Source organism: Falco biarmicus, chromosome 7 (assembly GCF_023638135.1).
Source record: "Falco biarmicus isolate bFalBia1 chromosome 7, bFalBia1.pri, whole genome shotgun sequence".
NCBI lineage: Eukaryota > Metazoa > Chordata > Aves > Falconiformes > Falconidae > Falco > Falco biarmicus.
Window position 1 is genome coordinate 31,225,050 of NC_079294.1, and position 14,452 is coordinate 31,239,501.

General features: G+C 40.5%; 1 protein-coding gene across 1 annotated transcript in view; it reads left to right on the plus strand.

Annotated features, from left to right (window-relative positions):
• LOC130152426 (ras and Rab interactor 3-like) overlaps window positions 1-14,452 on the plus strand; it is a 175,191-nt gene that overhangs the window by 62,194 nt on the left and 98,545 nt on the right. The window contains exons 5-10 of the mRNA XM_056345971.1: window positions 1,452-1,536; window positions 5,457-5,560; window positions 6,296-6,370; window positions 7,373-7,398; window positions 8,097-8,150; window positions 9,216-9,358. Of these exons, the coding sequence (XP_056201946.1) occupies window positions 1,452-1,536; window positions 5,457-5,560; window positions 6,296-6,370; window positions 7,373-7,398; window positions 8,097-8,150; window positions 9,216-9,358 (487 nt within the window). The remainder of the gene's footprint in view (window positions 1-1,451; window positions 1,537-5,456; window positions 5,561-6,295; window positions 6,371-7,372; window positions 7,399-8,096; window positions 8,151-9,215; window positions 9,359-14,452) is intronic.

Here is a 14,452-nt window from a genome sequence, read left to right on the forward strand (position 1 = left end):
GGGACAGGGTAGAATTTATACTTTGCATGTAAATGGTGTGTCAGATAAAGCTTTGGTGAGCAAAATGAATACAAAATACAAAGCCAGATTTTAATTCCTTTTTGAGGGCAAAATCAAAATCTCATATCCTTTGCTTTTTAACAAAAATATGTATGACCATTTTCTGGAAAACTTCTGTAGCTAGTGAAGTATTTTCCTATGGATATATGTACTAAATTTCTATTAGTGTTACTCAGAGCTATGTACTTACACTTAACAATAGAAGAACAAATAGAGGAATAAGGGAGGTGGCCTTATAATAATAAAATACTCAATAGGGATCTTTTCTTTCCCTTTGCAGATGTTTTGTCTTCAGTATGCACCTTACACACCACATTTAAGTTGTACCACTTGGGTTGTACCAATTAAATTGTCACTGATCCTTCATAAAATCTTTGCCTCTTGTCTCATGTTCTGCTGAACATTAAAACATCCAAGAAGAATTCAGATAGCACATGTTTGAGCTCCTGCAACAGTATGACTGGTAATAGATCAAATGGTACAGTAAGGGCTTGTGTTTGTATTTTGTCAGGTTCTGTAGGATGCCATTTTCATCAGCTCAAAATGTTGCATACTGCCTGAAAAATACAGGATTTCTGTACTGGTCCTTTTTGGTGCTATTCACTTTTCTATCCTTGGAAGAAAAATAAGGTACTAAAGATGAGTCTAGAGACTCTCAAAAAGGAAAAAGCTCCTCCATAAAACCTTTATAGTTCAAGGGAGAGATCATCAAGAGAGTATTAAAATTGATGCAGCCCACCTGTGGATCTACACATGTTTCTACTGGTCTGAGAACTCCAAGTTACCTATATCCTGTTACAGCTTAAGAGACATTGTCATAAAAATACATCTGTCTACAGTCCACAGGCCTCTCTGTGTCTAATTGGACTAATTTTGCCTTTGTCAGCGGACTCACTTTTGATTACCCTAGCTGCAAAGTGAAGCCAGAATCAGTCCTGCTGTTTATAAGATTTATTCACAGAGGTTGTATTTGTCTCTTACGGATTTTTATTTTCAAATCTTAGAAGCCCCAAGGATTCCCTGAATTCTTGAATGATTGTATATAGAGTTCCAAAAGTAAATTAATGAAAACAATTTGGGATGTTGACAATCTTTTTGAACCTGCAGAGATGTTTTTCTCTAATCAGTTACGTGTAAGTCACAATTGACTCTTCAATTATATGTAAGTAGGTAATTTTATCTGACACTTCACTGAGTTAGGGTATAAACATTTTACTTGCCTGAAGTATATTTGCCTTTTCAAAAAGCAATGTCTTAATTTGTATCATAGTGACTGTTCATCCTTTAACAGTACTGTGGCCAGAAAATGAAGAGCTTCTGTCTTTGCAACTGTAGAACTGTGTAATGTAAATACAGTAGCAGTGCTGAAATTACCAGTGCTTTTCTTCCAGAAACTACATTTGAGTGAAGATGTTGCTGGAGCCACATTCATGGCAGCAGGGAGCTCCACTCCAGAACTGTTTGCATCTGTTATAGGTAAGGAGCCCACACACTAGCTTTTATGAGATCTGATGTTAAAAAAATCAGCAGCAGATCAAGCAGAGGTATCCAAAAGTGCTAACATTCTTCTGTCAGTTTATAATCAGCAATTGCAGCTGTCAGCTAGTCTGTGGTTCATGGTATAATTAACTGCTCAAAATATCTCATGAAACTGTGAATCTCCTCTCAAAACACAGAGAGGAATGGCTGATTCTGAACATAGGAAGTGGATGAAGAGATTTATTGCAGTCCCCTGAGAGAGGATTGGAGATACTTGATGCCTCTTTGACTTCTTTCTTCACAAATAAAGGGAATTAATTTTAGCAAGGAAGTAGGAGAACAGGGAACATGGGAAAAGAACAAATTAAGGTATAGATAAGTCAGATCTGTTAAGGCAGAAGGACACGGTGTACATTACTTACAGAATTACTTGAAGTAATCTCTGAAATATTAAAGATTATTGGTATAGAGAGAAAGTCTAAATGGCAAAAGCAGTACCTATTAAGAGAAGGAAGGACACAGGATTACAGATAGAGAACAAGAAAAGCAGCAAAGGAAAAAAAAAAGTTTGGGTTGGAAGGGACCTTTAAAAGTCATCTAGTCCAATCCTTCCTGCAATGAGCAGGGACATCTTCAACTAGATCAGGTTGCTCAGAGCCCTGTCCAGCCTGACCTTGAATGCTTCCAGGGATGGGGCATCTACCACCTTTCTGGGCTACCCTGTTCCAGTGTTTTACCACCCTCATCATAAAAAAATTTCTTCCTTATGTCTAGTCTGAATCTACCCTCCTTCACTTTAAAACCATTACCCCTTGTCCTATCACAACAGGCCCTACTAAAAAGTCTGTCTCCATCTTTCTTATAAGCCCACTTCAAGTATTGAAGGTCTCAATAAGGTCTGCCCAGAGCCTTCTCTTCCCCAGGCTGAACAATCCCAGCTCTCTCAGCCTTTCCTCATAAAAGAGGTGTTCCACCCCTGTGATCATTTTTGTGGCCACCCTCTGCACCTGCTCCAACAGGTCCACGTCTTTGCTGTGCCGAGGACTGCAGAGCTGGAGGCAGTGCTTCAGGTGGGATCTCACCAGAGCAGAGGGGCAGAATCACTTGCCTTAACCTGTTGGCCACACTTCTTTTGATGCAGCCCAGAATTCGGTTGGCTTTCTGAGCTGTGAGTGCGCATTGCCGGCTCATGTCCAGCTTTTCACCCATCCGTACTCCCAAGTTCTTCTCTGTGAGGCTCCTCTCAGTCCCTACGTCTCCCAGCCTGTATTGATACCGGGGGTTGCCCCAGTCTAGGTGTAGGACCTTGCACTTGGCCTTGTCAAACCTCATGATGGTTCACATGGGCCCACTTCTTGAGTTTGTCCATGTCCTTCTGGATGACATCCAGTCCCTCAGTTGTGTCAGCCGCACCATTCAGCTCAGTGTTGTCTGCAAACTTGCTGAGGGTGCACTTGATCCCATGTCTATGTTATTAATGAAGATATTAAACCGTACTGGTCCCAATATGGACCCCTGGGGGACACTGGCACCAGTTGTCACTGTTCTCCGTTTGGACATTGAGCCACTGACCACTACCTTCTTGACGTGACCATTCAACCAGTTGCTCATCCACTGAACAGTCCACCCATCAAATTCATATCTCTCCAGTTTAGAGGAAAGAATATTGTGGGGGACTGTGTTGAAGGCCTCACAGAAATCCAGATAGATGACATTTGTAGCTCTTCCCTTGTCCACAAATGTAGTCATTCCATCACAGAAGGCCACTGGGCTGGTCAGGTAAGACTTGCTCTTGATGAAGCCATGCTGGCTGTCGCAAATCACCTGCCTGTCCTCCATGTGCCTTAGCATAGTTTCTAGGAAGGTCTGTTCCATGATCTCCCCAGGCACAGAGGTGAGGCTGACAGGTCAGTAGTTCCCAGGGTCCTCCTTTCTACCTTTTTTAAAAATAGGTGCGATGTTTCCCGTTTTCCAGTCACCAGGAACTTCACCTGACTGCCATGACTTTTCAAGTACTATGGACAGTGGCTTGGCAACTATATCAGCAAATTACATCAAGTCTCTGGGATGCATCTTGTTAGGTCCCATAGACTTATGTATGTTCAGGTTCCTCAGGGATCACAAACCTGATCTTTTCTTGGAGTGGGATGGATTTTGCTCCCCCAGTTCCTGCTTTGTGGTCCATCCATTCAAGAGGTGTGGGAAGAGAGGTTGCCAGTGGAGACTGAGGCAAAAAAGTTGTTGAGTACCTTAGTGTTCTTCTCATCCATTGTTACCAGTTTGCCAGTTTTGCTCATCAGGGACGGTACGCTTTCTTTGACCTTCCTTTTCTGACTGACATACCTTGCAGAAGCCCTTATTATTATTCCTTGCACCCCATGCCAAATTCAGCTCCAGCCACGCCTTGGCCTTCCTGACCCCATATGTACACAACCTGGGCAGCGTCCCTATCCTCTTTTCAGGATACCTGTCTCTGCTTCCACTGCTCATGCATTTCCTTTTTGCCCGTTATTTTGACCAGCAGGTCTCAACTTATCCATGCCACTCTGTTGTGTTCCTTTCCTGATTTCTTACACCTGGGGATTAAGACCTCTTGTGCTCTATGGAAAGGGTCCTTAAAGGTCTACCAGCTCTGATCTTCTCCCTTGTCTCTGAGGGCAGTTTCCCAGGGAGTCCTATTGACTAACTCATTGAACAACTGGAAGTTTGCTTTCCTAAAATTCAGGGTCTTGATTTTGATCTTCACCTGACCCATATCCCTCAGGACTGTGAACTCCATCGGTCAAGCTACCTCCAGTCTTGATGTCACCAATTAGCTTACTTGTGTTGGTGACCACCAGGTCCAGTATTGCATCCCCTCTTGCAGGGCTGTCTATTATCTGGCTTAAGAAGTTATCTTCAATGCACTCCAGGAGTCTCCTGGATTGCCTACAGCTCACCATGCTGCTTGTCCAGCAGATGTCAGGTGGTTGGAGTCCCCCAGCAGGTTGAGAGCCTGCAAGTGTGATGCCTCCTGTAGCTGGAGTAAGAAGGCTTTGACAATAGGCTTCCCTTGACTGGGTGGCCTGTAGTAGACAACACCAACAAGGTTCCCTCTGTTGTCTTGGCCTCTGATTCTTACCAATAAGCCTTCAACCTGCTCATGAGTATTCTTCGGAGACAGCTCTTCACAGTCTATCAATTTCTTCATGTAGGGGCAACCCTTCACCCCTCTTTACTCACATGTCCCTTCTGAACAGGCTGTAGCCATCGATACCCACACTCCAGTCACAGAATTTGTCACACCAAGTTTCAGTAATGGCAACTAGGTCATGGCTTTCTAGCAGCACAGTGGCTTAAATCTGATAAATCTGTCTTTAGTAAAGCCTCAGTAGGCTTTGCACTACTATCCTGACTGGTATTATTACAAACTTTATGGAAACACAGTCTAAAGGTATGCATTATAACCTCATGTCCAACTTACTAAAAAGCAGCAAATATAAACCTTTTAGGCTCCCTTTAGCAAAAGATATCCAATTTCTCACCTGGGAGAAAAGTTTCTGTGCTTTTTTATATTGTTTGAAATAAATTCTGTGTTCCTAATGTGACTGGAGATGTTTTATACTCACTTGAATAGATCACTGCACCACTAACAACCAAGCTGTGAAATACAGGACTTACTGTTGAAATAACTAGCTAAGAAATCATTTACTTTTAATAAAAATACATACGTAGAGATGTTAAGCCAAAAATGGGGAGCTGCTAGCTAGACTAAAAGCACAGAATATTCCACAGAGAAGTGAGCATTTATTACGAAACATGTTTTGTTTGAACTTTGAAGCAACCTCTTGTTCTCAGGTAGTACACATTCTAAGTAATTGCCTCTGACCTAAAATGAAATGACAGAGGTAATAATGCATGTTTTGCTCCCTCTGCAGGTGTATTTATCACTCATGGAGATGTAGGAGTAGGGACCATTGTTGGTTCAGCAGTTTTCAACATCCTCTGCATTGTTGGTGTCTGTGGACTGTTTGCAGGACAGGTTTGTAAAATAGTTACCATTATGGAGTTCAGTTGCTTATAATTTTAGGGGTTTCCATGAGAAAATATTAAAAAAAGAAGAAGGATCAGTCAAAACAAAAAATGATCTGGCATTGTGAAAATGTCAAATGTTGGAAAGAATTTGCAAATGCTTTACAAATAACAAATGTTTCCAAAAAGTTCAGCTGTAGTTTCAGCAGTGTGAACATACAGCATACAGAGAAAACTGGTTCCTCTTCATACAATACCATGTTCACATTAAAATGATCAGTGGCATATGCTGATCCTTCCTGGTAGTGATGGTGTTCAAAGAATCTAGGACTCAAGCATGAGATTTGCTCCATCTATTCAGTAGGTGATTAGACTGTGTATCATATTTTTTTCAGGTATTAAGTCCGATATATCCACAAATATAATGAAGTGAGAACCATTGTTTTGCTGCAGCACATTGAATTGTACTTTAGAATTGAAATTATGACCAATTAAAATATCATTAGTAAGAAATTTATTTCATTAATGGAAGTTTCTATATGATTTTTATTACTAGTCCCTATTATATAGATCCATTGTCTAACAGACTTGATACGTCTTCCTGTTAGCATAAAACCGCAATAGGTTCCAGACTTGTTGGTGATAATAATTCTGCTTACACACAGTAAGTGATTGCAAGACACAGGCCTTTTTCTTGTCTTTAAAGTCACATACTTTTGTTGGCTGAAGGTGTGATGTTTTTCAGGTGGTTTGTCTCACCCAGTGGGCTGTGTTCCGGGACTCTGTATACTACACGATATCTGTGATCATACTTATTGTTGTAAGTAGTTCTCTTACCAATTAATGTGTTTCATTGCTTGAATTTTTGGAGGACCAGCCTGTTAACTATTGATATACACTGGTAAACAGTTATTTCCCTAGCTAGTTCTAGTGACACCTGGAAGTGAGGGCTCAGCTCCACAGCATGGTCCAAATGTAAAACCTTCATACAGCCCCACAGAATACGTGTCCATTGGTGTCCATTCATTTTGTACCTACAGTCCGTACAGTTCTGGAGGCTAGCAGGCTAGTGTTATACAGTGTAGTTAGCACTCTCTGACTGAGGGGACTGTTTGTTGTGAAGAGGAAACATTTTGAGCTGCACCTCTATTTTAAATAGGGAAGGTGACTGTTTCTTGCTTCTAAACAGTAATTTTATTTCACAGATTCTGGGTAAATTTTTCTAAATAGAGCACAGGTGAGATACCACTTTGTTCATCTAGAGTGATGTAGTTGTTCCTGAATGTGTGCATTTACTGTGTCTGGTGGCAGGGAGGGGAAGAATCCACTTAGTTTTGTAATAAATATGGGTCACTAGCTGCCCATTCAGTTACAGGAGTTACATAGGCTGGAATAAAATGTGTATAACCACTTGGCCTAAGAGCACAAGTAAAATGGTTGCCTTTTCTGCTGAAACTAGTCTAGCTGTTTAAAGTACTCAGAGCTGGGTCTCTTCGGAATACACAATTTTGCTGTCATTTACACAGCACGGTGTGTGAGTACAAGTGTGCATATCAGTCTGTCTTTCACATGCACACACAGTTTTATAAAGAGTATTAATAACAGTGACTGAGAGGGATCCAAGCCTTGTTCACAAGGTTTGTGCTTTGTGAGGGGCGCAATCCATACAGTGAAAGTTTTAGTTAGAAAGGGTCAAAGCTCAATGACCTTTAGCTAGATAGCTAGATATGACTGATATTTATTAAATTTGACTGTTTTTCAAGATAGATCAGAAAAATGGTCAATTTATGTGGTTCCTTTTTTTTTTCTTTCTTTCTTCTAGTTCATATATGATGAGAAAATAGAATGGTAAGTTGTGTAAATTATTCCCTGAAGTCCCGTATTTGCCCTGAGACTGATGACTAAGTAGAGTTGCAGTGTAATTAGCTTTTATTCATAGATGCTGGGACTATAAACTGGATTTGACGCCTAGGAAATCCTCTGTATTTTCTTTGGTTATATATTTAATGATAATCAGGGAAAACTAAAAGGAAATTTAAGAATGTGGAAACATTAACAAAGTAAATAGGCTATATGTAAGGCCTGAAGACTCAGATGTGCAGGGAGGGTAAGCAAGTTCTGCTGCTCTGATTCTGCCTGTTGGTATTTATGGGGGTACTAGGTGTCCCAAAGAACAGTCCAAGATGAGGTCCTAGTGGAAGATCATAAGTATCTTCTAAAATAGTCTTCTCAGAGTGCCTGGCCTGTGCTTCATCACTGAAATGACAAAAGGCCTTGGCATTATGATCCTTAGAGGGTAGCTATGGTTTCAGTCTGCATACCACATTTCTGAAATAATGCATTACCTTTTATTTGCATGTTTATTGGAACTTGAGAGTCTGCTCCCCTCCCCTATTCTGCTGAGGCATTATCTAATCTTAATGATGTGAATCCTGTGTACGGAAATGTGTACTTGTACTAGATGTTTTATGCAGACCCCTACGTAAACTTTTAAAGCATACAGCTGTTTGAGTGGCCTTTTAATCCTTTATTTTTGTTTCTTTGAGGTGGGAAAGCCTTGTACTCATCATTATGTATTCGTTCTACATACTTATCATGAAGTAAGTACTTTTCTTCTCGATATGCCCTTTAGGTGTTAATTGACCATCATTCTTTTGGTGTGGTTTTGTCCTTGGCCTTCCTGCTGAGGGCAATATAGCCCATCATGTTTCTGAGTAAGAACCCTCGCTTTTTTTTATGCTTGATCAGTTTTGCACTAGATTTGTGCTCAGTCAACAGCAAATATTTTCATGTATCCTTTACATAGTGCACTGAGGTAAAGTAGTTTTCAGAAAAAGTTGAAAGAAAATTTCATTTATACAGCAATGTATGAAAAAGTTCATTGGGTACTCTGGATTGTAAGCACACAGCATGTCAGATATTACACGTTTTGTAACCTCTAAAGAACAAGGTCAAGAAACATTAGACAGAGTGCTAAGCATGTATTTGTGTTAAAACAGTCTCATACCAGATTGTATACTGACATCCTTCTTCTGTAGGGTCATTGCCTCTGACAGGAGAGTCAGGGGTCTGACTGTTACTGCAAGGGTCTGTGAGTCCACCCTCCTGCTGCAAGTTGCTTAGACTTATTCCCTCGTGCCCTCCCCTCACCAATAATCCTTTTTGGAACTTCAGCCTCCCTTTTCTCCTACATCAGGTCTTAGCAGAATTAATTGACAGCCCTCTTGGATCCCACCCTAGTACTAAAAGAGATGCATTCTTTCTTTAGAAGGGTATGGTCAGCAGTCCCAGAAATGCTCAAGCATCTGCCATGGGAAACACAGTACTGAGAGAAACAGTGAGGTGAATTACAAGTTGATGCAGGAGGAAAGAAGCCATTGTACAGTGAATGTCTTGGCTACAAAACCCACATCTCTGGTGTTTTTGCCTTCACTAAATCTGCTGTAGTGTCTTTTTGCAGTTTTCTGTATCTCATGATAGGTGCAACCCTTGCTTTCCTATCAGCTTGCCACTGAATTGAATAGTCCTTTCTCTTAACTTCCTATTGTCCAAGAAAATGCATGTAGACTTTACTGCTTGCCTGCGTAAGTTGTTCTCAGGCACTTAAAGTCTGATGAGGAGATGCAACAATCCAACCTTTTCAGATCTTTCCTTTGCACTTCCAGGTACAACGTAAGGATGCAAAATTTCTTCAGCCTTAAAAGCAAGAATGTTGGAAGTGGTGACACAGTTAACAATGAGCTGGAAGATGGTAATAAATGTTATGCCTCTAGTTGTGATGACCCATCCATTCCATTACTATGGAAAGGTAAGGCTGAGCAGACAGGACTTGGAAAAAGAGTAGTTCACAGGATACCCTTTTTATTTTTTTAATGCGGATCAGAACAGTGTTGATATTCAATCATAAGAAGGATTTTTTTTATTGGGTTAACTTGACAATTCAGCAGTCAGACTGCCAGATGAAAAAACCTCAGTCACAATTATTATTTTTTTTTTTTATATACTGAAAACAAGCTGCTTTGCACATTGGCAATTTTGCTCCCTTTTCATCTCCTGTTCAGTGATGAGCTACAACACTGTGAAAGAAATATTTTTTTTTTGCCAGGAAGAAGGTAATTTTCAGTTCAAAAATTAGCTTGGAACTAGAAGCAGAGACTTGGGTGTTGAAGGAAAGGACATGGGCAGATCAGTGGGCAAGAGGGATTATGTGTTGAGTTCAGATCCTCAGAAGACTGACTTTCACATGCCTAAACAGCTCTGCCTACATTGCCAAGCACATATGTAAAAATGAGAAATGCAGGTTCTTTGCTGTCTGTGTCTTTGACATAAAGGGGAAGAAGTTGATCCTTGCTTCTGGTACTGAAGGTAAGCAAACATTACCTGGGTATTTTTGGCTTTTTTGTAAGCCTGTTTTTATCATTGTCTTATCCCTTTTCTCTTCCATTCCCTCTTTTCGCTGTAGAGCAAAATCATTCCTACTTTCAATGCACAAACTGTATAATTTAGTGAGCTCTTGGGCTACTCTTAACAAGTGAGGTCTCCTCGCTTTGTTCTTTGCAGATGTTTCCTATTCTAGGAGACTGAGCTCAGCAGCAGCGTAGGTAGCATTGGGAAAGGTCCGTATGTAACAATAAATAGTGGCAAACAGGAGTTTAGAGCAGACTTGGAGAATCGCACTCTCTTCTGCTTTTGGTGTTTAGGCTGGAGTCTCTTCAAGGTAGGTTCTGTCACTTACCACAGGTTTATGCAGTGACAGCACATTGATATTCTGGTCTCAGATACGGTGTTTAGACAGTAGTTTAAAAGAGATTTAAAATTACTTCTCACGGGACTTTGCGGCATAATGAAATGAAGATGTCTTTGAAGTCCTTTGGTCTCAATCTACAATGAATTTTTTGTGACCATTGACTATGATGTAGTGAAGTCTGTCACTTGGATATGGAGGTACGTACATACCAGGTTCAGAGGGTACCTCCTAGGGCAGGTGTTGCTTATGTTTTATTCAAGTGGGGGTGCAGGAAAAGAGTCACCCAGTGAAAGAACACAGATATTAGTGGTTTTTACTTCTGAGGCATTTGTTGGGTTCTGATGTTATATCCCTGCATGCTTTCCTCTCTAGCCACTGTGTGGTGAAGGGATGATAGAGCAGAGTGCTTGCCTGCCCACTTATTTCCTTCTCAGGAAATGTGAAGATTATTTAATACTTGTAAAGAACTTGAAAAACTAGAAAAAGGAGCAAGAAAGCTAATAAAAACCTGGACTCATGAGAATGGTGTCTCCACTAGCAACTGCCCACAGCAGATTTCTTCTCTAATTTTCCCCAAAGATGCATTGAAACTGCAGTTTCAGTCAGATTCCCTTTGCCTTCTCTAGCAGCCATTACACAAATGCATGCTGCGTTGGAGGAACCATTGTTCAAAGTGTGAGAGTATAGATGTTGTCACAGGCAAACCTACCTGGGATGAGAGAGGATGCGAAGAAGTGATTAACGAGGTGACTGGGTTTGAAGTGAACAGTGTGAGAGGAGGATGGCAGTGTTAGCCCATCTGCTTTGTAGATAGATGGTTTGTGTGTCAAGAAGCTGTCCTAGAAACCATCTCATGGCTGCCTGTTGCATGTCCCTCCTGTTGAATCAAAATATGCCATGACCTATCAGTGACTCGCTGTTAGTTGACACTTGGTTGGCTTTAGAAGCTGAGTTGCACCTTCTGCAGCAGCAGCTTTCAGAAACAGGGGCACTGCTAGTAGCAGGAAGAGAACTAGAGCTGGCCCTTGCCTTACCTCCAGCCAGTGGTTAGCAAGTTTCAGGATCCGTGGAAAAGCATCCCTTGGCTTCACCAAGGTGTAGGTTTAACTTTAATCTGACTTTCCACAGGAGGAAAGTCTGATTACTTCGCAAAAAAGAGCAGTTGCTTTGGATGAGGAGCTTCCTTCCTACCAAGGATTGTTAGTCTGTTGCTCAAGTGCAGATAAAAGGCAGGTTCACATGCTGCACAGCTCTCTCTTATGCTTGTAAGTTTTATTACTTTCAGGAGCTTCCAATGGTGCAATATAAAAACTTCCGTTACTCACGTTTCAGAGAAAAAGGACAGCTTTTCACCATAAGATAAATTAAATCTCAAGGGTGAGTTCTACAAACACAGGTAAAGGCGAAATATTTGTGCTTTGTGGATGATGTTCCTGTTTTAAAAGTACAAACATGTGACTCACTGCCCTTGGCTTTTATTATGTTGTTGTGGTTTAATGCCAGCTAGCAGCTAAGTACCGTACAGCTGCTCGCTTGCCTCCCCACCCCTACCTTTTGGAATGGGGAGGAAAATTGAAAAATGTAACACTCATGAGTTGCACTAAGAACAATTTAATAATTGAAACAAAGTAAAATACAGTTAAAACCAGTAATAACAACAGCAACAATTGTAATGAAAAGGAGAAAGAGAGGAATTAAACCTAAGGGGAGGAAAAAAAAGATAAAAACTCAAGTGATGCATGATACGATTTTTCACCACTCGCTGACTGGTGCCCAGCCAGTCCCTGAGCAGTGATTGGCCCCTCCCGGCCAGTTCCCCCAGCTTATATAGTAAGCATAACGTTCTATGGTATGGAATATCCCTTTGGTTAGTTTGGGTCAGCTGTCCTGGCTCTGCTCCCTCCTGGCTTCTTGTGCACCTGCTCACTGGCAGAGCACGGGAAACTGAAAAGTCCTTGATTAAGAGTAAGCACTACCTAGCAACAGCTACATCAGTGATCAATGTTATTCTCATACTAAATCCAAAACACAGCATTGTACCAGCTACTGAGAAGAAAATGAATTATCCCAGCTGAAACCAGGATATATGTTGATCCAGATTTCCACCAGGTGGCATGGCTCAATTCCTGCCTAAAACCAGAAACTTGGAAATAGCGGGTTTCTGAAGGCCTGAACAGGAGTCAACTAAAGTCAGCAAGAAGCTTTCTGTTGATTTTGACAGGGTTGTTGGTGATGACCCTTCATGGTGAGCAGGAAGTTTAGGTAGTTTGTTAAAAGGAAAAGCTGTTCTCAGAAGATATTTTTATAAGGAATATCACAAAGGAGAAGCAAAAAAAGGCTTTACTCTGTCTCAAATAAGTGAAAACCACTTTTGTGATTTTTAGGTGGAGCCAGTTTGTACTGTATGGGGCCAAGGTATGTGTATTTATGGTCATAGGGAGTGAGAATGAAAAGCTGTTATGAAAATATAAGAGCAATTGCTGCAGTAAGTCAAAACAGCTGCTGTTGGTTATGTATATATTTATAGTGATGTAGTCTACATCAGTGCAGAGTTTCTATCACAGTATGCTGGGTATCTTTGGTCACTGTCTTTTTGGTGCTCTAAGAAACAGTTGCAGAGCAATGGCAGTGCTTTCATGTTTTCCATGACACTTTAAGATGAAGCATTGTGGAGACTTCACTGGAGAAACTCACTTGAGAGTTGATGAGACTGTTAAAAGGGATATCTGGCCTTTTTGCCTTACTAAGTGCTGTCAAACATTTGTCTAACTAAAGCAAAAGTTAAGTTACTGTGGTTGAGTCCTTTTGTGTGAGGACTGGTTCCTAGGAAGCTTGTCTGGCTATATATTCCTCTACAGAAAAGCTGCAATACTCTTTAACTGTAAAAGTCATTGGGATGGATGTGCTCCTTATTTTTGTCATCAGCTGCAGTACTCAGCAAGGTTAATGTGTTTTAGATGTTGGGGCAGGGGGAGGATAATTGTTCCTTTATGTTTACCAAATGCAAAATTACTACTAGTTCTATTCTCCGTTAGAGATATTAAGCTGCAAGCCAAGACTACAGAGTGGATTCTTTGAGTAGGACATATTTCTTTGTGAAACTAAAGATCTCTTTATGGTACTTCAGGTGACCCTAGTGTACTCATTGAAAACTCATTTTAGTGAAACAAAGCAATACGCTCAAATGCTAAAGGGTAAAAGATATAGCTGTTTACTGGTGATTTACAGGATTGCTAGGTTTTTCTTGTTGAATGGTAATGGAAGGATATATTTCTTCAACTTCAAATGTTTTAAAAGACACTTCAGGCAGCAAAACTTTTATTGCATGATGTGATTTACATGGATCCAGTCTTCTTCCTGAAAACCAAAAATATTTCAACACTGTGACGAGTGAAATAACAATATATATTTTTGTCTCCTTAGAACAGGTCCATTTTAATTCTTTTCTTTGAGTTGAATGTTTTCTTAGATTTCCTTTGCTTCCTGACTGGAATCGTGCACTAATAATTATCTTTCTCTTCTACTTCCTAAATTCTCTTCCACTTCTTAATGTAAGTAACCTAATACAAAACAGGAGTGGGAGGGTGAAGCCAACCTAAACAAAGCAGAAAACAAGCAGCAAAGAGTTTTGTTGGGTTTTTTCCCCACACATGTTATTACATGTAATATTTAATACTTATCAGTCTTAGGTGTATTTCCTGCCCTGCTTTCTAACACTGCATGGGTATGTCTCCTGTCTGCTGAGCCTTGCTCTACTTGCTATGTGTAGTCTGTGGCGTTTGTGAGAGTATTGGATTGTTGTTGAGCTCTGAAAGTCCTTGGCTGTACTTGTGTTGATTCCCAATATAATTTTGTCTTTCTGTGTTCTTAACACAGTAGAACAAAACTCTTAACCTTGGTACAAGTCCCTTTATATTAACAAAGGCTTACTTATATCATACATATGTTCTTGACAATTGTTATTTTTCATTTCAAATCTTTTCATGTTAGACATGTTGATAATATTGTGTGAAAGTAAAATTAAGGTTTCCAGAAGGAGTAAGCACAACATTAGGGACTTGTGGATCTGCAGCACCTTGATCCAATGGGATAGCTTTAGAGGTTTCAGGAGCACTGTCTACACTGCCATAGTGCAAGTGCTTCTAGGGAAGGCTT